This window comes from Condylura cristata, unplaced genomic scaffold (assembly GCF_000260355.1).
Source record: "Condylura cristata isolate star-nosed mole 26May11 unplaced genomic scaffold, ConCri1.0 scaffold00045, whole genome shotgun sequence".
In the NCBI taxonomy this organism is placed as follows: Eukaryota; Metazoa; Chordata; class Mammalia; order Eulipotyphla; family Talpidae; genus Condylura; species Condylura cristata.
In genome coordinates this window covers 1,953,101-1,978,070 of record NW_004567146.1, presented here as the reverse complement: position 1 = coordinate 1,978,070, position 24,970 = coordinate 1,953,101, and the positions used below count along the sequence as shown (strand labels likewise).

At 40.1% G+C, this 24,970-nt stretch overlaps 1 protein-coding gene across 1 annotated transcript in view; it reads left to right on the top strand.

Annotated features, from left to right (window-relative positions):
- Positions 1–19,129, top strand: part of LOC101629122 — a 41,827-nt gene extending 22,698 nt beyond the window's left edge. Inside the window, exons 9-16 of the mRNA XM_012733996.1 lie at positions 2,805–2,934; positions 3,053–3,336; positions 6,521–6,548; positions 7,682–8,037; positions 12,042–12,126; positions 16,206–16,364; positions 18,423–18,620; positions 18,816–19,129. Coding sequence (XP_012589450.1) covers positions 2,805–2,934; positions 3,053–3,336; positions 6,521–6,548; positions 7,682–8,037; positions 12,042–12,126; positions 16,206–16,364; positions 18,423–18,620; positions 18,816–19,129 — 1,554 coding nt within the window. The remainder of the gene's footprint in view (positions 1–2,804; positions 2,935–3,052; positions 3,337–6,520; positions 6,549–7,681; positions 8,038–12,041; positions 12,127–16,205; positions 16,365–18,422; positions 18,621–18,815) is intronic.
- Positions 19,130–24,970: the final 5,841 nt, after the last annotated feature.

Sequence of the window (24,970 nt, the reverse complement as noted above, 5' to 3'; positions counted from 1 at the left end):
CACACACACACACACACACACACACACACACACACACACACACACACACACACACACAGTGTTTCACCACGAAAATGTCTTAATCTGTTTAAAGGACTGAAAATATACCACATATTCTGCGATCTGCATGGAATTCACTTAAAAATGTACCCCAAATATTTGGGATAAGCATCTAACTTTTTTTTTTAAGACTTGTTTATATGTAAAAAACAAAGAATTCAAACTGGTAAAACAGGCACAGGTGATAAAAATAATCTTTAAATGACAAAGTTAACTTCTGAAATTATGTAATAAGTATAATAAGTATGATGTCTTTCAAGTAGAAATTAGAGGGAAAAAAGAGAGAAAACACAAATTAAATACAAGGAATGCAAAGTTACACCATATTACAGGTTTGACAACATAAAGAAGATAATAAAACAGTATCATTAACTATTTTATTCCATCGAGTTAGCAATTGTAATTAGAATTGCACAAGTTGAGACAACAGTTTACTTCTGTCAAAAATGCAAAGGCAATTCAATAGGATAAAAGACAATCTTATCAACTGTGGTGCTGGGACAATAGAATAGCCATTTACCTAGATGTCACAGCTGATAGAAGAATTTGAGGATAGCCTTAAAATGGTCATACATCCAAGTGTAACACATAAAGCAATAAATCTTTTAGAGGAAAAATAAGAGATGGTTTCATGACCTAGGGTTAGAGAAAGAGACTTTGACATGATAGTAAAGCACAATCCTTGCAAAGTAATTTAATTTTTTATCAATGTTAGAAATGTTAAGTCTGTGAGAGACAGTGACAAATAAATGAAAATACAAAATCAGATTAGTAGGAAATACCTGCAAATAACTTTTCATTAAAGAATTGGATTGTAAAATGTATAGAAGATTCAAAAGTCCAAAGGAAGAAATAAGTATATCCATTAAAATCAGAAGAAAGACACAGACACTTCATAAGGAGGGGTGTGGTAGACAAAGAATCATTTACATAAATATGTGGCCAGATGTGGGACCTCATGAGCCATTAAGGAACTGCCATATCAATTCACAAGGAGATGCTATTCTGCACTGGTGGATTTGGCTAAAATCAAAATACTGGTTTTTAATCCTGGCAATGATGCAGAGAAATCAGATAATCAACACTGCTGGTACTGCTGGTGATGGGTGAGTGACTTGGTCTCTCTAGAAAAGAGTTTGACTGTTTCATTTAAATATTCACTTAAACCTTTAACACAGCAGCCTTATTCAGGGTGCTTATCCTAGAGCAAGAAAACCATGTGTTCACACAAACTTCAGTGCATGAATATTCATGGCAGTTTAGATTTGGGTTGCCCCAGAACTGGAACCCACACAGTCCTTCATCGGTGAACAGATAATTAGAGCAGTGTACACCCATGCAGCAAGATGCTCTCTAGTTTCATAGGGACTATTCATAGAAGCAGAAATCACAACAGATCTTAAATACATTACACTGAGTGAATAAGATGTCTCTCAGAAGGCTACACACTGCTTCCTTCTGCTTATTGGATTATATGATCCATACATATTTAGTGTACAATTTACACTTATGAAGAGCTAAGTTATAGAGATGGAAATGAGAACCATGGTTGCTAGAAGTTGTCAGGCTGGTAGGGATGGAGAATGTGTCAAGGGGAGTCTTTTAGTGCAGGAACAGTTCTTTATCTTGATTGTAGTTACACCGACTTACACACAACGACATTACTTAGAACTGTGTGCCTAGAAGAAATGATTAGCACATGTGGAACCTGTGAACCAATCTAGATTCTGCAGTGTGATAACATTATACCCAGATCAATTGCTTTGTCTAAACATTGTACTAAGATTGTGTATGATTGTATATGTGTTTGTACTATGATTATCAATTGCCTTGTTTAATCATTGTACTATGATTGTGTACATTGTTATTGGAGAAAGTTGAGTCAAATGCATAAAAGATCTTTACTGTGCTTTTGGGACATTTATGGGAAATTAGTAAGAATATAATCAACACTGCTGGTACTGCTGGTGATGGGTGTAATTTCCCAGATTTTTTTTTAAAGATTTATTTATTTATTCATACAGAATTGGGGTACAGGCCAGAGATGCGGAGGGTGAGAGGATTCACCAGAGACAGAGTGGGGAGCAAAACAGGCAGATCGACGAAGTACACTGCTGAGGGGAGCAGCGGGCGGGTCAGGAGAGGTCTGCCATGCCATGTGGATCTCCTCTGGGGCCAGGCGGGGATCGAACTCATGCGGAAGCGGCCCCAGATTCTCAGTGCTGTGCTTTAACTCGCTGCGCCACCAGGGAGGGCCCTAATTTCCCAGATTTTATACATTTGTGGTATTTTTATTTGCAGTTTTCCTCTTCTAAGATTTTTTCAAATTTTCAATTTTTATTTTATTTTCAAATTTTATGATTAATAAAAATTTAATAAAATTTTCAAGTTCTTTACTTTTGTGTTCTTTAAAAAAGTTCTAAGTTTCATAACTTCACCATGAACAACACAGGAATCTTCCTCTTTGGAATTTACCCATAGAAGACCAGAAACGAGGTTGCGGCAATTCATAAAAATTGTAAATTTTCCTTATGGCTGCTGACCTCTGAGGGCGCTGTTGCCTGAAACGAAAGTGGTATTTCTGTGAGGAATCTGAAGTGAGCTCAGGAAAGTCTCTCTTCATAGAGCTTACAGAGTGTTCTGACAGCAGAGCACACGCTGTTTTGCCGGGAGACCGTCTCTTTCAGCAGTACCTACAACATCATAAAAAGAGGAACTCTAGACCCCGTACCATTCCACCTCAGCCTCACAGCAAGCCGGGTTTGGGTCCCCCAGACCCCAGATTTTTACCTGTGCGGATTACCGAGAAAGGTGCTCCTTTGTCCATCATGACCTTGGTGTTCGCCTTGATGCTTGAGACGGTCCTGTTGCTGAGTGAGTATCTTTCTCTCGTCCTGTGTCCATAAGCGGATCACAGTTCTCCAGGTGTGAATCTGAATGTGTCCTCAGAGGTTGCTTTAGCCGAGTTTGTTAACCCAACATGATGTTGCAGGAGGATCTGGAGCGCAGTCGGTGACCCAACTGGACACCCACGTCGTTGTCTCTGAAGGAGCCTCGCTGGTGCTGAGGTGCAACTACACCATTTCTGTTCCACCATACCTCTTCTGGTACGTCCAGTACCCCAACCAAGGCCTCCAGCTCATCCTCAAGGACTTTTCAGGGGACACCTTGGTTAAAGGCATCAATGGTTTTGAGGTTAAACGTGAGACGCAAAACACTTTCCACCTGAGGAAATCCTTCGCTGACTGGAGCGACTCAGCGCAGTACTTTTGTGCAGTGAGTGACACAGTGCCTGGGTCTGCAGGGGGAGCTGAACACAAACCTCTTGGGACTTTGCAGCTACAAAGGCTCAGGGTCCTAGCATCCGTTATTTTCACAAAGTTGTCATATTCTGCCATGGCAAACAACATACAGAGACCTGGGAATATTTGACTATGGGATCCTGGGAAATTGTTTGTCCCTATGTAAATGTTTGACACTTTCCTTTTTGTTCTTTTTAAAGCAAGGACCCTGTTTTCAAAAGAGCAACTTTTTTATCCTTTAGAATCAGGGTTCTGGAGAGCTGAGGCAATTGGGTTTTTGAAAAATTGGAGAAAGTACTTATTCCCATATCCTTTGAAATAGTGACAGGCTTACCTGGGTTGAGGGTGGGCCATGTAAGCTGTTATAAAGCAATACAAAGAGCTGCTTTATCTCAGCTCTCAGGCAATCAGATAATAGAGGACAGCTGATTATTTCAAACAGCACTATCTCCAAATTTCTTTATAGTAACGTGAGAGACATCTTTCCTTATAGGACTTCAGTACTTTGACTAAAGCACTTGAAAATGTGGACTTAAAGTTTGCATTGAAGGATATGTATGAAGTTATTTTTGCAAAGTCAGTGAAGTATGATGTACAGAAATCTTTTCCCCTGTGTTCCCCAGCTATGGGCATGAAATAGACCCAGTGTCACCCTGATGTCCCATATGGAGTCTTGGGGTGAGTTGTCCTCTGGGACCCTCCCCCCCCTTTTTTTTTTAATTCAGTTCACTCAGGCTTCCTTTTTTCTTGTGTCTGCCTTTCAGTTTAATTTCTGTAATACCACTGAGATCCCAATAATAGTGATAGTTTAGTCATTGTTCTTCTCAGGGTCACTAGTAAAGATTTGCAACATTCTTAAACAGCTCATATGCTCTTCAGTGTCTGCAGATCATTTCACTTTTTACGTTAGTAAAAATACAGATTTCCTCATTTTCCATTCCATTTAGTGTCTAGTCAATCTATAAGACTTATTATATATACAGAATCACTGTCAGTTATGAAATCTGAGATAAGAATATAAACTGAAATTACTTTCCTATAACTTTAAGTTATTTTTCTTTCTAAATTAACCTACTGACACTAAAAGAAGAGTGAACAGTTTTAACAAAATGTACTTAAACTAACATTTTATTTAAAATTCATTTTAAAATGTACACATATTTTTACAAAAAATAGCATTAACAACTCTTATTTCAGTGTCTATCTAGTTGCTAAATATTGCTATCATTATGAAAGTTCTGTCTAGAATGAATATATATAATTTAAAAGCAGACTTGTTTGATACTGCGAACTGTGAGTACTGTGGTGAATACTGAGCTGCCTCATGGCCCCTAGACCAAGGAGCCCAAGGAGCAAGAGATGGATCCTCACCTCCCCTGGAAATGGGGTTTCATTATGCCAGGTCCTCCTGCCTCCACCCACCTGAGAGGCAGGTCTGGGCCAGCTCATTCATTTTTCTTTTCTTTTCACTAAGATGCCCCCAATTTCCAAAACAAACTCAGCCTTCTATGTCAACACACTATAACACACAAGTTTTCTCTGAGCTTCACATCAGTTTCAATGATAACTGTTAAGTATGTGAAAAGCATTTTCCTTGAGATTGACCATGAGTAGCTTCACAGCTTTGACCTGAATAGTAGAGAACACTTGTGTGCTTAAATAATTGATCTATGTGTGTGTGGATATGTGTGTGCTGTGATTGGCGGCTCTGTCCATACTACTGTTTGTTTTTGCTGTTGCCTGATTTTTTTAAATAAAGGGTCACATTTAAAGATCACCCAGTTTGCTTTGCTACTGTGAGTGAAGGTATGATAGCCTTCACTCAGCTCTCTGATAATATAAGTTTGTAGTAATTGTTACAGTCTTGGTGCTTGAGGATTATTTAAGGTGTGATTTTATTGTGACATCCTTTAGCCTTTTATTATATTTGCAGAGATGCTTGGGCTCCCCTATTACATCACAAACTATATGAAAGAAGACACAGTGTCTAATTCATTTTTCATTTTTTCCCAGGTCTAAAGTATGGTGAAATAAATTGGCTAATTTAATTGCACCATATAGAAATGATCATTTTTTAATATATGTTCATAGGCAAGAATTAAAATGATTGCTTTCAGATCATTACATAAAATTACATTATATGAAAGTATTTACTTTAAAAGTAGGCACTGTGGGACTACCTGTGATGTTCTGCATCCTCGTGGCTACTCCTGGAAAGGAAGGCTGGGGGAGCCATAGCTGGATGAGATGTCTTCCTTTCTTAAGGTTTCAGCCCATCAGGAAGTACTACAGGCCTTTCTTGAATTCAGAGACTGTCTAGAGGACTTTGCTTTGAATAGTCATTGCCGCGCCAGCACGACAGTAGAGATGGTCTGAGCGAAGGACGTCAGGATTAAAACTCACACTTCATGGTCAGCAAGCAAAGGCACACTTTATTCTTCTCTCCTTCCCTATTTATACCTTTCAGCATGGAGCCTGGGGCTGGGGGTAGGCGGAAGCAAGTGCGTCAATAACATGCGACAATAACATGGGGGTCAAAGAACAGTCGTTTAAACACAAGGCAGTAAACACAAGGCAGGAACACTTCCTGCCTCCTGTTTTTTCTGTTCCAGCACCCATGGCTCATTCTTTCTATTTCCACACAACAGTGTGCATATGATTCTGTGGGGGAGGTGGGGAGGTCTGTCCAGGCAAAGGACCCAACAGTCATTAAAAGATTTAAGAAAGTCTCTGGATGTACAAATGACAACCAGTTATAGCAAGGAGAGGGGAAAAGTATAAGAAGAAAACCAAATTAGTGTCAGCACATAGAACACATGATTTTTGTTGAATATGCCTGTCAACTAATAGTTCTGCCATATTTCTGATTCACATACTAGAAGTTTATAGCTGACTGCATATATCTGGATCTACAGTCTTATTATTGCTCGGTCTAGATTATCTGTATCTATATTTCTCCGAAAAAATTCTTGGATCAAACAGTTACTAGCAAAAGGAAGTTGGAGCATTCCATAGTATAGAAATAAGATTTTTCATTTTTATTTCCAAGATTTTAGTTTATCAGGGGAAAATACGAATTTTCATTTTACAGGTTCAAAATTAGTCCCAAACCATTACATACCATGATTTTCCTTTAAATTTTTTCTGTCTTTTCCTAGAGGACCAAAAAGAGGGAGAAGAGAGAAGGTAAGAAAAAGAGAAGGACAGTGACAGAAATGTAAAGAGTAAGGAAGTGGGAGGAAAAGAGCAGCTGTGAATTTTGAAAACAGATGACTTGAACTGCAAGCTTGAACCATGGAGATAAGAATTAGGGGAGGAGGGAATTATGTTGCAAGAATACTATGCAAAGATAATGCCTGAAATGATACTATCCAATTCTCACCTTTACAGTCATTGTCAGGCTCATTTCCTAGAAGATTTACCACAGTCTGTTGATTGCGGGAGTCTCAATCCATCTGTTTCATATATTTCAATACTAATAATTCATTAAGTATGTAACACATAATATATATGTTTTTAGAACTTTGTATATAACTCTCATTTAATTCATTCATAGATCGTAAAGCTCTGTTTGTCCAATAGGTGCTTGTTTGGGGGTTTAAAAATGTGGATGTTGACCCATGAGCCAGGCCCATTACCCTCCTGGGAGGTCTCTCCTTTCCTTCTCACACTCTCTTTCATCCACTGTTATAAGAAGAAGTCCCTTAAGAAACGGAATAAAGAGCTTGCTCCCCCTGGCTCCCTGCTCTGCAGCCACTGGCAGAGAGTAGAGGCTGCAGAAGGGACTTCCTGGTGGGGCGGGGCTTCCTGTTGGGGCGGGGCTTCCTGGTGGGGCGGGGCTTCCTGGTGGGGCGGGGCTCCTGTGCTGATGGGGCTTCCTGGCAGGTTGGTAGGGCGCACTTCCCGGGAGGGCGAGGCTTCCTGGCAGAGCAGGGCTTCTGTGCAGGGCGGGGCTGGGCATCAGCTGGGCTTGTGGGGTGAGGCTGACAGGGTGTCAGGAGCAGAAACAGGGGCACTTGCAGAACCAGGTCCTGCCCTGCCTCCCTGGTGTTCAAATCTAGGCTGCCTGGAAATGTCTGGAATAGCGAGGTGGAGCATGAGGAAGAGGCTGCTGAGTGCTGTGCTGGGGCTGCTGTGTGCCCAGGTTTGCTGTGAGTTGGGGTGTCCTGATGGGGAGCTGAGGGGTTGGCAGCTGCAGCCCTGTGAGCAGGGAGAGAGGAGCTGGCTGTGGCGGTCTGCACCCTCCGCATGATCTCAGGGGTCTTTTCTGGTTTTGTGCAGTGACCATCACCTGTGACTGAGTCTCCTTTTCTCCTCAGGTGTGAGAGGGGACCAGGTGCAGCAGAGCCCCCAACGCCTGATTCTCCAGGAGGGGGCCATCACCACGCTGAGGTGCAACTCTTCCATTGCTATGAACAGTGTGCAGTGGTTTCGCCAAAATCCCGGGGGCAGTCTGGTCACCTTGTTTTACATTCCTTTGGGGACTAAGTCTAATGGAAGATTGAAGGCTACCACAGTCGCCGTTGAACGCCATAGCTCACTGCAAATTTCCCCTGCCGAGACCTCAGACTCAGCCATTTACTTCTGTGCCATTACCACAGTGCTCCCCAGACACCTGCAGCCTGAGCACAAACCCTCAGGGGACAGCCCCCTGCAAGCACAGCCACCTCCCAAGGCATTTTAGCACTGGCTCAGCTCAAATATTGCTAACATCTCAGGCACGGTTTAACCTCATAACTCTTTAGTCCTGAAAAGACTGAGGCTTAGTTTATTATCTTCCACCAACTCACACCTCTTTCTGCCCCAAATTCTGAACTTGAAACTAACAGAGTAGGTAATGAAAGGATGGAAATAAAAAATATTAACCTCAGGTATAGTATACTGACTCCAAAAATGCAAATAAAATAAAATAAAATAAAATAAAAAAATGAAAAAGGCAGCCCTCCCTGGTGGCGCAACACACTAAAGCACAGCACTGAGAAGCTAAAGCCACTTCAGCACTAGTTCTATACCCAGCCCCGGAGCTGACCCACATGGTGCAGCAGACCTCTCCTGACCCAGCCGCTGCTCCCCTAATCAGCCTGTTCTGCTCCCCACTCTGTCTCTGGTGAATTTTTTCACCACCCCGGCACTTCTGGCCTGTACCCCAGATCTGTATGCGTAAATAAATAAATAAATCTTAAAAAAAAAAAGAAAAGGTAAATCACTTCAATCAACATGTTAATAGACAATAATTCAGTTTAATCAAGAATGTTCAGGTCAGTGCCACCAGACAACTGCCAATAATAGTTGCATCCCTTTCTACAAGTGTGGCAATGAAGAACTGTATTCTTAAAATATGTTCATATAAAATAATAAAATCTTACAGTGTAGCAACAACTTTAAAGTATGCATTCCATTGAACTATCAATAAGACCCATTCATGTTCTCAAGCCTTGTTTGATGTCCAAGACATGCCCTTTTCTGGAGAATATGTGAGAGGGGCATGTATTCCTGGGCTGGTGGAGTGTCTGCTAGATTTTCCATTTTGTTCCTAACTAAACAAAACAGAACAAGTTCTGCCTCTTTGTAGTGTTTTTTTTGAAGAGGTGTCATCATGCATTTTTTACTTCTTTCAGTACCAGGTCCTTTAGTCTTCGGTATATCAAACTAGCTATTTCTCTATTTTTGTCTGCTCAGGCCATCTTCTGCATCCTATGATAAGCAGTTTTCTATTTTTATCCCATGTAAGGGTCACACTGGTTTCTGTCATGCCTCATATTTTTTGGGTTGAAACTGGACATGCTAGACATTAGATCACATGTAGTTTCCTGTGGCTATTGTCATGGGTGAAATTGTCTCCCCCAAATTTATGTGCTGAAGTCTTAACCCATAGTCTCTCAGAGATGACCTTATTGGAAATAAGATTCTTGCAAATATAATTAGTTTGGTTAAGATGAGGTCATTAGGGTGACTCTTAACCAATGTGACTGATACCCTATAAAAAGAGGACATTTGGTCACAAGGACAGACACACAATAGAAGATACAGTCAGAGGTTGGAGGGATAGTTCTCCAAGCCAAAAAACAGACAAAATTGTCCACGAACCTTTAGGAGCCAGGAAAGAGGAATGAAACAGTTACTTTCTCACCAATCACAGCCTGCACAAGGATCCAACCCAACTGACACTTGGGCTTTTAGTTTCCAGATCTATGAGCCAATAATTTTTCTTCAAATTACCAGATTTACGGTCCTTTGTCATGGCAACTCTAGCAAATAAAGTTATTATAATAACCTATCATAAACTTAATTATCTAGGCAAAACAAATTCATTCTCTGTCGATTCTGGTTGCATGAATACACAAATCAGTTTCACTGAGTATAGTGAAAACCTTGGCAAGGTGGATTACCTCTAGTGTCTTAAGGGGAGAATCCATTTCCTTGCTTTCCTTGCTTCTTGGAGAACACATGGATTACCGACTCACATCTTGAACTACGCCATCCTCTTGCTTCCATCACCACATCTCCTTCACAGTCATATTTCCTGCTTTTCCCATAAGGACACTGTGATTATATTTAGAATTTGCCCAGAGAATTCAGATTAATTCACATCAAGAACATTAACTCAATCATATGTTCAAAGTTCCTTTGCCATATAAAGTCACATTTCTGATTCTAGACATTTGGGAAGTATTATTCAGGGTACCACATATAGCAACTCTGGACAACTATTCATCACCTTACAGACTTGTTATCATTTTCTTGTTTATTAGTTTACTGACTTGACAATATCAACTCAGTGTATTTCCCCACAGCATGGAGACTATGTTATCCCTCAGGAGCCAAGGTTGTGGGGACGTGCCCAGACGTGGTATGACAGTGGTTTTAGCAGGGCTCTCAACAGCCTTTTCCCCAACCATTGCATCTTCCTCTGTCTTTATCTCACCTGGCCAGCAGCCTCCACTAAGTGCTAGCTGATTATTCTGCTGCTCTCAACAAGCCATGCGGGCATAAATAGCTCCAAGGTAGTCTCCAATTAAACTCAATCCCCTTGGGAGAGGTAATCTTTGCGACTTCTCTTTTTGAAGCTTGTTCTGAGTCCAGGAGCTATCTCTCTGGAGCTATCTCTTTTCCTGATCTTTCTATTAAATTTCTAGTTAATTGTCTTACAGATTCAGCTTGTTTCACTTATTGAGCTATCGGCCTCCTCTTAATTATTTTCAATAGTACCCTTTAACATGAACTCCTAGTGCTCTGCACCCCAATAAGTCTTCCTAAGAGATTCTATTCTTACAACTGCTTCTTTCCCTGATCACAACCTCTGCACCGTGCTGAGAGAAGGGCCGCAGCCCCTTGTGTCAGAGCGACACCTCAGCTTTATGAGCACTATACTGCATAGGGTAAGTAGCCTTTGGTCTTCTGGGTTGTCTTTCCCAAGTGTTACAGGGCAACCCCAATGCGAAATGGGCCTGACTGAGGGTCCTTACTCATGCACTTAAATGAGACTTACACTGAGACTGAACTGCACACACACAGAGAAAGGGTAGTAAAAGGGTTATTTACAAAAAAAGGGGAATGAAGAAGTAAATAACTCAGGGAAAAAGAGAGATATATTGGTGAATGTGTCCTACCAGTTCCACTGAGCTGGAACCCCAGTAACATGCTGAAAGATGGTGAAAAACCAAGGGCCCGCAAGGCCCATAGGACTGGTTATACATTAAACCTGGCTGCTTAACTCCACCCTCAGTTCCCAGCATCCTCTCTTCAGTGGTGATGACATTATGGGACTTATAGTCCTTGGTGTCTTGGATCTCTTTGGTGTTTCTGGTTGGGGTGGGGTCCTCCTTACCCCCCAACACATTTTGGTCTTCTTGGCTTGCCTTCCTTGCTATGACAAAGGTAATAGGAGTCCAAAATTCTTGTTCTACAATGCCTGGGTAGAGTTGGACGCTGGGAAGTGAAAATGGCCCTAGAAATCTCAGTGCCTCTTGTTTGCACTAGAATTGCAACACAAATCCTAGGAACACGAGAAATACTGGTACCCTGGACTTCCCATGGAGGTGTTGGGATCTGTGGGGACAGGGATCATTGTGTTCTTGGATGCACCCAGTTAGAGTAGAATTTCCATCATGCAGAACTAGGGGATAGATAGTTTGGTATAGCCTGAGTATCAGGTTATTTCTGTTTTTATGGAGATTTATCTGAGGGAATATTTCTCTACTTGCTGTATATCCTTAGAACAATATTCAGAGACTTTAGCTTTTCAAAAATACTTTTCATGAGTTATGATTTCCTTGCTAAGGAGACTATCCACAGGTCTACGCACACAGCTATTATGGAATTCACAGACTCCTACTTATTTATTGGCACATAAAATAAGAGTAGACAGAAGATAGTAAAAACAAAACAAAACAAAACAAAAAAAAACAGCTTTCCTTTTTCCATTGAAAAATAAAGAGGTTTAGGCTAACTCTGCTACAAAAATAAATCAAGCATATCATACATCACCATCATGTAGCAGCCATGTATTCTGAGAGTATTAACGAAGTAAAACAAGGATGCCATGTATATTCTTTAATCAAACCCTACCTATATCCCTCCCTGGGATTTAGGCTTCACTTGCCTAACCTTCTTGTTAGTTAGTTCCCAGACCTATAAAAATCTCAGTGATTTGTCCAACCAATTGTTTGTGAGGTCCAGGTCTCCAGCCTACAGGAGTGTCCTGCTTTGGGAAAATGGCTCCAGAATCTGCTGAAACTGAAACCTGATGGCAACACAGATGGAGGTGACAAAGGACTTAATCTAAAGGTGTAGAGGACTCATTAGCAGGCTATGAAATGCATATCTCTTGAGTGGAGACTTAAGATGCTGATGAGGAAAATGACATAAAAAATGTAACCTGTGGCCCTCCCTGGTGTCGCAGCGGGTTAAAGCACAGCACTGAGAATCAAAAGCCGCTTCCGCATGAGTTCGACTCCTGCCTGCCCGGGAGGTGACCACATGGCGTGGCAGACCTCTCCTGATGCGCCCGCTGCTCCCCTCAGCAGTGTACTTCATCGATCTGCCTGTTCTGTTCCCTGCTCTGTCTCTGGTGAAGCCTCTCACCACCCCTGAGCCTCTGGCCTGTTCCCCAGTTCTGTATGCACAAATAAATAAATCTTAAAAAAAAAAAAATGTAACCTGTGTAAAGTAACTATGCAAGCACCAGTGGAGTCCAATCTAAAACTTGCTATGATGTTGCTCCTTGCTATCCCACTCTGATAACAAACCTCATCAAAATAGGAGCTCCTGTAACTCTCAGGAAGAGAGTTTGGCTCAGGGCAGTTGTTACCCCTCTCCTGTTGTATGATCCTCAATAAACTTTCATTTTTCAAAATCCATGGAAAACTGATTAATGGAAGCCAGATGAAGGCCCTTCAAAATTAGTAATACTTGTAGCTGTTATTCAAAATGAAGGAAGATTAAGACTTATCTCCATTATTCCTGACTCTTTACAGAAAAATCTCATTAGTGTCTAACAATATAAGTGTATTATTTCTATCAAAGGTAGGATAATTATGAGAAAATGTAAATTTTTTTTTCACCAATGAAAATAATGAACAAATTATTTAAGTGCCCACTACCTTAGGTCCTGTTGTCCAGAGGTAGACTCTGAGATGAGGTTGTGTGCACCTGACTAGAAAAAGGAAAAGAACAATTATGGGTGTAGGGGAGCAAATATCCCAAAAGAGAGTCTTCTTGGAAAATAGTAGATTTCATGGGAGTGCCCTGAAAGCTTGGTGGGGGTTGCTTTTGAAAAAGGTATTTGCTTGTAAACTTCTATAAACTTCTATAAAGGCATGTGGCAGGAAGACCTAATTTTCTTGCCCCATTTCAGTGAAGAAAGCAGAGCTCAAATCTATGCATTTTATCTGCTAGTCTTGCCCTTAATCCCCCTCCTGGCCCTCCTTTCTCCCTATCACAGGCTTTCTCTCTTAGCTAAGCTATTTAAGAAGGCATATAGTGCCATACTAGACACATTACTCAGTCATGCTGGATCACTCTTATGTATACAGGAGGCATATATGATATCGATAATCTTCTTTTTGGCTGTTTCAAGTTGGCAAAGGTATAGAACAACTGTCCAATTTAGAATAATTTTAAGGACATCCTCTTTCAGAATTAAGAAAATATATCTGATGTGATGTTGATATTATGGGAAGAAGGTCAGTCCATGCAGTAATTGAGCCCGAGGGCCAATTTTTGCTTCTTAGGGAGCCTGAGGCAGGTGAGGCCATATCTCAGAGATATCAGGAACTCTATTCTGTCTTGATATGTCTAAGAGAGGCCTCCAGATCCTAAGACACACCTCGGTAAAGAACATCAAAAATGTTATATGATAACAAAGCCACCTTCCATTTGAAGAATCATTGGCTGGACAACTCAAGCACTTATTTAGTGTTGTAATAGATGCAAGGGTTGCTGGAAGTCATCTTTAAAGAACCAGTAGAACCAGTAGTTCAGTGTAACTTCTCTATGTGGCCACAAGGAGGCAGTGCTGCTTTAGAGTAGATTAATGACCCGCCACATACACAGAATTACTGTAGCCAGACATTACTCATTAAATCTAGTAAATTATTATCTAGTAGATTTACTCAATAAATCTAGTAAATTATTATTATCTAGTAAATTAATATCTATCAATATTATAAGTATCTATGTAACCATCTATCTATCTATCCATTTCTCTACCTGGCAGTACCTGAGTGGATTCTACTTTAATAGGTTTGGAAAATATGGTTCTGGAAACCAATAATATAGTATATGTTCTCTTTCAGGACAGGGCAACACAATCTTCTCTACTATAAGTTTATAATGTTTTGATACAATACACTGACCAATCTCTAACCATACTGCATATACTAGAATTCCTTACTCCTTTCTCTTCTTTTGCTGGGAAATCTACTAATGGTTGAAGTCCCATTTCAAACAACTTGTCCATGGGAACATGTCCCTGGATGGGCCTCACGGCAGAGATCATTATTCTTTGTCACATGCTGTGGATCCTCAGTTCTCTTTGATGGGTATTATTTGCCTGTCCTTTAGTATTTGCACTAGATTGAGTGAAGATTGGGAATGAGTCTTTTTCATGAATGAGACCCAAGTACTGTTTATATAGTAGGCACTTACTAGGTATCAGTAAATATTCATTGAAGGTCATCATTAATGAATGGATCTATGAAAAAGAAAACAGAACACATGAAGAACTTAAGCAATAAAACATCCCTCTAAAGAAATAGATGGGATTAGACTATTTCTTGAGGAATGTGGACGCTTCAAATTGTCTTTTTACTCAGATGGTCTTGGTCTTTGACTGGATTTAAGATAAAAAAAATTCTGTACTTGAGGACAAAAATGTGCTTCTATTTTATTTGACTTCCATAATTTACTGTGCAAATTATTCATACTTTCAGGGCATTTAAAAGTTTATCCTGTATTTTGGTCTCTATATCCTGCCTTATTAACATCAAGAGCTGAGTTAACTCTTCAGGGTATTTGCATTTCATCTATGAAAATAATCTGTGAATAAAATATTAAATATTTGTTTAAACACAAAATAAGAGATAGCAAAAATCAAAACATTACAGAGTGGCCATGGCCTCATCTCTTCTGAAGTCTCCAGAATTTTTCATTTCTCTCTTAGGCATTTGGAGGTTAATTGCACCACTACCCAATTTCTTTCCCCAGGTATGCTCTTACAATTCTTTACTCTTTGATTTACCTGATATAGATTCTGGAAGAAATATAATGTTGCAATTTACTGAATTCTTTTTTTTTTTAAAGATTTATTTATTTATTCATATAGAACTGGGGTACAGGCCAGAGATGTGGAGGGTGAGAGGATTTACCAGAGACAGAGTGGGGAGCAGAACAGGCAGATCGACGAAGTACACTGCTGAGGGGAGCAGCCGGCGGGTCAGGAGAGGTCTGCCACGCCATTTGGTCACCTCCGGGGCAGGTGGGGCTCGAATTCATGCGAAAGTGGCTTTAGCTTCTTAGTGCTGTGCTTTAACCCGCTGCGACACCAGGGAGGGCCTGACTGAATTCTTTTCTCTAATTTCTTAGGATTATGTGAAAATTGGGCACAGATGAAAGATGTAATAAAATTTAAGTCCCCTGAGAGTAAAGGGATCATATAGTTTCTATGTTCAATTGATTTTAGGAAGAAATGGGATATTATGCCACTAGTGTGTACTTGATAGATTTTAATTAGTATTCAATGAAAAGAAATCACACTATACATACTATTCCTGTGACTTGCTGGGATTCTCCCTTTTCTCCATTGTAAAATAATGCTATGTTTATAGCACAAGTTGACATATCAACTTGTTCATTGTACAGTTTTTCACATTCTGGTAGGTAAGAGGAAAAGGAGGAGAGTACTGGGGGATAATTCTAACTGATCATTATTCACATGTAAAGAGGGGTTTCTGATTCCCAGTGAAAGCATTTTCAGCAACTCTAAACTAGAGCAACTTGAGGAAATGCTTCCTTTGATGAAAATAGCTTTAAGCAAAAGCATTGTGAAAGGTGGGGCTTCATGAAGCATTACACAGGGGTGAGTCTGAGTCAGAGCTCCAGCTGACTGCAGCATCAGAAGACCCCGAGTGTCCTGAGCTCTGGACAGGAGGAATGGACAAGATCCTGGCAACATCCATTTTAGTTCTATGGCTTCAGCTAGGCTGTGAGTTGTGGGGAGAACCTTAGAATAAACCATTAATTTGGAGGGGATGAGAAAATTGGGTGTGGACAAACTCTTGAAGGTTTAAACTTTAAGGGGGAAATGTACATTTGCTACCTAGTAACATTTTCTCTTTTTAGCAGGGGTGAGTGGCCAAAAGAAGGACAAAAAGGTCCAGCAGCAGGTGGAACAGCGTCCTCAGTCTTTGATGGTCCAGGAAGGAGAGACCGCAATTCTGAACTGTACTTACAATACCAGTGCATTTAACTACTTTCAGTGGTATCGACAATACCCTGGTCAAGGCCCTAAATTTTTGATAGCCATATATTCCTATAATGAAGAAGAAGAGAAAGGAAAATACAGACTTTTGTCCAATAAAAATGAAAAATATTTGTTACTGCAAGTAAGGACCTCAGAGCCTGCAGACTCAGCCACCTACTTCTGTGCAGCGAGCACACAGTGCTCTCCAGGCACCTGCAGCCTGTGCCCAAACCTGCAGCTGAAGCTCCAGCCAGACCCTGCTGTGGAGACTAAACACACACACACACACACACACACACACACACACTGGTCATACAGAGAAGTCTTATTCCACTTTAAAGGGCGAAAGTTCTGAAATTATACAGAATATTCTTTGATCTATATGCATTGGACTTAAAAAATCAATTGCGAAAGATGTTTCTAAACTTTCTAAACTATCCCTACGGTTTTTGTTTCATTAAGTTGAATTTTTTTTATTGTTTCCTGATTTTACTTTACTTTTCGGTGTAATTTATTGTTTTTATTTTTCTCCTTTGTTAAGGCTTAGGTGATTGTTATTAAACCTTTCTTCTTTAGCATAAAGATACAAATATACGAATTTTCTTCTAGGTACTATTTTAGTTGCTTCCACAAATATTATATGTATATGTTTTCATCACGTTTTCTTTCAAAATCCTTTCTAGTAGTCATTGTAATTGCTTCCTTCACCTATGGGTTATTTTAAAATTTGCTGCATACAAAAAGTCAGAATGAGTACATACTGAGTGACACTATAGAGGAGAAATATTGCAGAAACACTATATAATATGCTGTTTTGTGATACCTATAAGGCTAAAATTTTAAAAATTAATATAATTATCCTAAAAATGATGACTACTTTAGAAAAAGAAGTAACAAGATTTGCTTTTTTTCTCCTGTCTAATACTGACAGAGAGGGTGGGAAACAAGGATTGAGGGAGGGAAGGAAGGATATTTGTGGAAAACAGGAAAATGAAATATCTTGGCTATAAAAGTTGCAACCCAGAACATCAGTTGTCTGTGGTACTCAGAAGTGAGGTGGGCCAGAGTGGGTGTCTCAAGCACTGGAACTCCCTCCCCCCACACCCAGCCACGCGTCACTGGGGCCTGTAGCTGAGTCACTGCACTTTTCAGAGTCCCTGTCTGGTAGGTCCTTTCCAATTGTCTATTTGCCTATTGGTCTTTTTGCATTAATTCATCCTCTGAAACAATGAAAATAATGGAAGATTGACAGCTGCATAGCAGGTAACCACGCAGCAGTATGCAATTTTACAACTTGGGTGGGGCTGACATGTACAAAGCATGTGTAACTTTTAGATACCACAATTTATTGGGGTGGGGTATAGCTAGCATGTGCATGGTGAAAACTAGTGCACTTATCTAATATGATTATACAAATTTTTAAAAAAAGAATTTAATGAGTCAGTCTAAGCAATTCTGCCCAGTGGGATAAAAAAATGTGGACATGACCAGTCAGGGTCACACGACTGAATCATTACAATCTCCTGTGCAGAAATAGTACTGCGCTCCCTCAGAATCAGAATCTAGTAAGTAAACTAGATGAAGTGTCAGATTTTAAAAGAGAATGTGTTATTCCTATTATAATTTCATAAAACATAACCATCTGAACAGCTTTAAAAATCAGAAAGACTGAGCTTTTATTGTTTGGTTTTGAAATATTTTCATTTACTGTAAAACTTCAGTAGAGTCCTATGACCTAGTAAGGAGGAAGAAAGAGATGTAGTAGTAACCTTCACTGAGAGAGCCACTAAACCGTATTTTTAAAAATTTTGTTAGATTCTGGATGGAGAAAAATAAGTCCAAGTTAAATGAGCAACCACTAAATTCATGAAGGAGGGGCAAAAGCCGTAACAAATCCTATTACAAATCAACCTCAAAAACCTTCCACTGGAAATTATTAATGAGTGTCCAAGGATTCAGTCTTCATTTCCTCCTTGATCAGACCTCAAATTGCTTTTCCCATGCTCTACTTTACCTGCGGCCTCACTTAATTATCAGGAACAGACATATAAATAAGGTCAAAGTTTGGGGTAAACCAGACTCATTTCTCATCTTTGCAGAAGATTGGCAGTGCTACATGAGCAACCCCATTTCCTGTGTGGGGAGCAGCATCTCCCCCAGGAGCTACATAAGCGCCCGTCCAGGCTCTCAGAGACACTGGGCTGCCAGCTGGAGGAACAGCTGCCACCGTGTTGGGCACACATGCCCCATGGCGCCCTCCAGCCTGCTATGGGCACTGGTGGCCTTCACCTGCTCAGGTAAGTCTGGGGACAGGTGGGGTTGGGGAGGGTGGGAGGACAGCAGGGGGCTCAGGGTACTTGGATGGGGGGAAGGAGGACTGGGGAGAACAGGCATGTGATGATTTTGACTTGATTTATCATTGGGTACAGAAATTAATATAATTCTCTATATTTACTTCACTGTAATAGCTCTGTTTATGATTTCCCCCACAGGATTCAGTGTGGCCCAGAAAGTTATTCAAGATCAACCAACTACAACCATAGAAGAGGGGTCAGCAGTCACCCTGAAGTGTCGCTATGAAACAAGTTGGAGTCACTACTACCTGTATTGGTACAAGCAGCTTCCTGATGGAAAGATGAGTTACCTTATTCATCAGTCTTCTTCTCAAAACAGAGCTGTAAGCCGTCGCTATTCTACAAGCTTCCAGAAAGCAGACAAATCAATCTCCCTCACCGTTAGATCCTTACAACTAGAAGATTCAGCAATGTATTTCTGTGCACTCAGTGATGCACTGTGCTTGAAGTGATAGGAAAAGCTGAACAAAAACCCAGAAATCAGTAAAACCTCTGCTCAGGAGCCAAGCTGAAGTCACACTGACAGGTGGTAGCAGTGACTCTGGCTACTTCTGTGGTCTGGATCAGGGGACTTCTGAGTAAAACCTCCTTCTATGCCACTAGGAAAACAGGTGTCAGAGTAACTTTATTCGAATATATTCTCAGTCTTGACTCTTTGACTTGGAGCAATAATAGTGTATAGTTGCCAAGTGTTGAAAAAAATTGCTCCATCATCATTTCAAGCACACTTAAAGTTTTTCATATCACAAGCTGAGTCTAGATATCTGAAATTATAAAAATCATTTCCTGAGTTTTTTCTATAAAGCTTTGTGTCAACTAAGGTATGATCAGAATAGGAGAACCAACGTGGCGATGTACCATAAGAGATTAATTACATCAATTAGATTTGACCTCATGACATTGCTGCAGCTGGTAGAGGAATCTATGCTGAGGTGCTGTGTTTGCATTGGCTACAAATTGGTTATAGCCTGAATTTGCTATAGATTACCTGGATTAACATTGGTAAGGAAATCTGGGTGTAGAGAAAACTGACCTGCTTGTTTTCAGTTCAGAACCCAGTAGAACAACTAGAATCCAGAAAGACAAACTGCAAGTCTATTCTCATCACCTCAATCTCATGGGCTGCACTCCTTGAAGAGAAGTGGGTATCACTTGATACTGCTACAAGCAGACCCGCTCCAAGACAGAGAGGCACTGAGAGAGGAGACCTGGTGGGGCAGGGTTGAGATCAGCCCTAAGCTGAGGGGCAGAGCAGGGGCAGCACCTGTGAGTCACCACCTGCCTGGAGCTGGCTTCGGCCTGCAGAAGACAAAACATGGCTGCTGCGTCATAGCTGCCCTCCAGATAGTGCACAGACATCTTGGTGGCCAACTCTAACCTAAAACAATATAAGGAAGCTAATTTTGGGAAATGTATTTTCAGAAAGTTACGACAATGCAAAGTTATCACAGTACCCTGCCCCCCCAAAGTGTATCCTCTCTACCCCAAAGAGGGTGAAGTTCCTTTATATAACTTTGAGTAAAGTTATTAGACATTTTTCCTTAATTATATTGTCCCAGTGATATCCTACAGTCTAACAATGAATTGACTTCATGATTTACAGTATGAATAACTTTAATCAGTGTATCTTATGTTACTGCATTTAGACAAATGAAAAAAGTGTGTAAAAATGGCTAATATACATACACTTACATCCAGTTAAAAAAAGAATTTCATAACTATGTGCTAATTGTCATGTTATTGTAGCTGGTAATTATAACTTCTTCTTCTGTCACCCATTCCATAATTTTTTGCCCATAGCAAACACTTCCATTCTCTGCTATATTTGATTTTTGTTTAAAACGAGCTACTTATTCATGATCAATGCTATGTGGAAGGCTATCAAGCTGAATAAAAATTTCTGCCAGTCCACCCTGTAAGAGATTTTCTCCCCATCACGGATTATTGGGGGGCAGAACAGGCAGGGTCTCAAGGTGGGAATGGGGAAAAAGGGGAAAAAGGGAAAAAAGGGGAGTGGGTTCGAGGAAGACACGGGAATGGGAGTTGGGTGCAAGTCTTCCTGTTCTGTCTTCAGCAGAGGTTTATTTTATACACTTCAGGCAGGCAGAGGGATGATATTAGCATATGAAATGGGCTGAGATCACAATCACCTTTTTGCTAAGGATAGTCTGGGGTCGTTTTGACCTTTAGTTGAGATTATAACATTATAACATTTATAACATTTTTAAAATTAATCTATCAAGATTAAAACAAGTACATAGATTTACAAAGTTTAAGACTAATATAACTATATTTACCACTGTAAAGGTTAACCAAAATAAAAGTCCCTGAAACCTGATTAGCTCTGCATAGGGAACTTGGGTGAATTTCCATATCCAAAGACTAGATAGTAGAAAGCTTGAGTGGTTATTTAGAAACTGAATAGAAGGCTATGTGAGATAGAGTGATAAGATTTGGGTTTTCCTCAGTCTGGCAGTGAGAGACTTTGCAGGGAACAGCCATTTGTTTTTATTAATCAGCCAGTTGTTTAATGACTTTTGCTTCAAGAGGAATTTCTCACCCTGGTGCAGTACTTGCTTGTCAGGGCCAGGCAGCGCCTTCTGAGTCTGAGGCAATCCAATTGTAAGCTGAAGGTTGCTCAGAATATTTTGATATTACGATTATACAAAAAAGGGAGGTCATAACATAAGTTAGCAGTGGAAAGTCTGATTTTTCAAAGCTTCTCCTGATCTACCCGGAATCTGTTGGACGATAGACATTGCATAGCTTGTGTCACCACTCATGTGGTTTTCACAGAAATATTGTTCACTACAGATCTTACAACATTAAAGCAATGCTAATAAAAGAGATACTAAAAGAATTCCAACACAATTTTATGCCATTGAGTCAGCACATAGACTTATACAAGTAGACAACTATATATTTTTTTGTTTATTAAGGGAACATTTGTTTACAATATTATGTATGATTTAGGGAATATGTTCACACCTCCTGTAATCTATTTCACCAACTGTACCTACCATATAAGCACTGATAGTCCGTTACCCTAAACATTAGTTCCCTTCTCTATTTCTAGCCACACTTTCCTTCCCCTCTAATAGCCATAATTCTGCAGTTAGATTTCAAGGGGGTTTTGGGCTCAGTTTTGTCAGTTTTTCTTTTGTTTGTTTCTCTATATTCCACATGAGTGAAATCATCAAGTATTTATTTTTGTCCTTCTGACTTAGTTCATTAGCATAATCCCCTCCAGTTACATTCATGTTGTTGCAAATTGCAAACGTTCATCTTTTTCATAGCTGAGTAGTAGTCCATTGTGCATACACACCACATCTTCTTAACTCTCTCCTGTTGATGGGTATTAATGTTGTTTCCATAACTTGCCTATTGTAAATAGTGCTGCAGTACATTTAGGCGTGCACATATGCCTCCGAATTTGGGATTTTGTATTTAGATGTGTGGGGGTGGATATTGGCACAAGTACTATGAGAAGAGTATGGCAGTTGCTCAGAACATTTAAATAGGACTACCATATGATGAAACAAATCACCATATCAAAAGATGCCTGTACACCCACATTATTGCAGCATTATTTATATTTGCTTAGATGTGGACACAAACTAAGTGTCTACTAATAGATAAGAGGATATATGAGATAGGATATACAGCCACACACACACACACACACAGAAGAATATTTTTCAGACATAAAAAGGAAATCCTGCTGTTCGTGACAACATGGACAGAACTCGAAAACATTAAACCAAGTAAAAAGAAGTCAAACAGAAAAGACAAATGCTGTATGATTTCACATATATGGATAAAATAATAAAACAAACCAAATTTTTGGATACAGAGAACAAATTTTTGGTTGCTAGAGGTAGGAGTTGGGAATTTAGACAGAGGGTGAAGGTGATTAAAAGGTACAAGCATCCAGTTATAAATGCAGAATAATCCACAGCATAGTAAATGACTATAGCTATAAAATGACATATATATATGTAGGTATATGTGTGTATATATATGTATATATGTATGTATATATATGTATACACACACACATATATATAATTTGAAATAGTACCTATATCTGATTGCAACAGCTTTCTTTAGACTGAAACATTCAGGGTTGAAAATAGAATAAAGTCCATGTTAGAATGCATGTTCAACATAAGAGAAGAGCCATTACCAAGGATATTAGAGGGAGGAAAATAGGGGAGGTTTGCAAACCTCAGTATTTCTTCTGTGTCTTTGTATATTATGTTTGGGGGTTTCTATAAAGAAATCAAGGCGAGTTTGAGAAGATTTGACCATACAGCAATTGTTTATTCTCGTTCATTATTCTCCTTCATTTTCTTTATGAGGTGTAAAACAAAAGGAAAGTTACTGGAATTTGATAATTTGACATCAGGCTCTTCTGCAGGTGAATTGTCAAGAGAAACTGGAAAAGAACATTCATTTCTTTAATGTCCACAGAGGAACATATTTTTATTTGAGGTATACTATGAATAGTTTCAAGTATTTTCATTGTTAAATCAGCAAAGCTTTTTATTCATGACAACCATAGTAAGAGGTGTAGAATCTCCCCAAACAACAGTTGTGTCCTCAGGGCAACAACATGACTGGCTATTTGAATTCAAAGACTCATGGAGGATACTTTCTGAGAACTTCAAATAAATTAAGTGTAGAGAGACAGCAAAAATGAATATGACTTTACTGGTGTCATCATTTGGTATTCCAAGACACCAGTGGACAGATGAGAGAAGTCAAAAGTCCATCTGATTTCATGGATTTGAGCAATGCTCCCTGCGGTGAAGTTGCCAGGCCCTGCGTGGTCAGATGACAGAGAGGAAAGGAAGAACACCCCTCTTCTGCGGTGCTGTTGGAGGGGAGGCGGGGACCAGAGAACACATTTCACCTAGAGTCAGTTTGGCGGTCAGGGAACAACCAGAATATGAATGAATATTTATCACCACAAACAGAATTTGTTTTGTATATGACTTAGATGTACCACTGTTGAGCTTACTGAACTTGGAGTTTTTAAATAATAGTTTATTTTTCCCACTGAATGTATTTATTTTTAATGTTATAATAGTTTATTTTTACATATTTTTGTGCATTTTTTCATCTCAGTTGCAATCCCCGTGGGCTTCCCATCACCAAATCACCGGTGTGCCGTCACCATAGTAAACTTGGAAATTTTAAGTCATAAATCTTCTCCAGTTTCTTTTAGTATCAAGCTTGATGACATTCGTGTACCAGATAGACTCAGTTATCATTACCACACAAGGAAAAATAAAACAATCGGTAAGGCAAGCCCAGTCTCCCAATGGGGGGGGGGGCCCAAACTCCTTCAGCAGAAACCACATAAGAGAGGCGGCACCGTCTGAGCTGCAGGACTCCCAGATGTGCTATTAGGGAACCGGGCGGGGCCATCGTCAAGGGGCAAAGTGGGGGAGGGATACGGATGCTGCCTTCATGCTGTCCCCAGGTGCCCACAGCAAAGCAGGAATCATCTGCCTTTGCTTTCAGAGATGGCATGGATGGTTCGCCACCCATCTGTGTACCACCCAGCCACGAGTTATTGGGACCTGTACCTGAGAATAGTCATAGTTTCAGAAACCCTGTCTGTATTTTTTTTTCCAGTTGTCTGTTTGCCTTTTAGTCCTTTTATATTGATTCACACACTGAAGTAATGAAATCAAGCAGAAGACTTACTGCTATCCAGCACATGATCATGTAACTTTATGCAAGATGTCTGTTTCAACTCCTGTCTGCCTAGGGTAGACTTCACTGAGAATCCACAGATCTGTGAATATGTAAAAAAAAATAATCCATGAGATTCAGGTGGAGTCAAGTAAATGCAAGTTAGTAAATGACCACAGTGGATACAAGGAAGAGAGATCTATACTATATTCTATTTTAAATGGGCTTCCCAAGTTACTACACTGAAAATGATCAATGTATGTCAAATGATCAATGTATGTCAAATGATCAATGTATGTCAAATGATCGATGTATGTCAAGTGAAAACCTGTCATGCTAGTTGGTGTTTTCATGCCCCTTCTCATGTACTGCCTCACTAAATTACCAGGAATAGATAATAAAAAGGTTCAGATAAGCCAGATTCTTCTCTTGTCTTTTCATAACCATGCTGTCAAAGCAGCAAAAGAAGCTATTTCCTGTGTGGAGAGCAGCATCACCCCCAGAAACTACATAAACGCCCTTCCTGGCTCTCAGAGACACGGAGTCCCAGCTGGAGGCACAGCTGCCATCGTGTCAGGCACACACGCCCC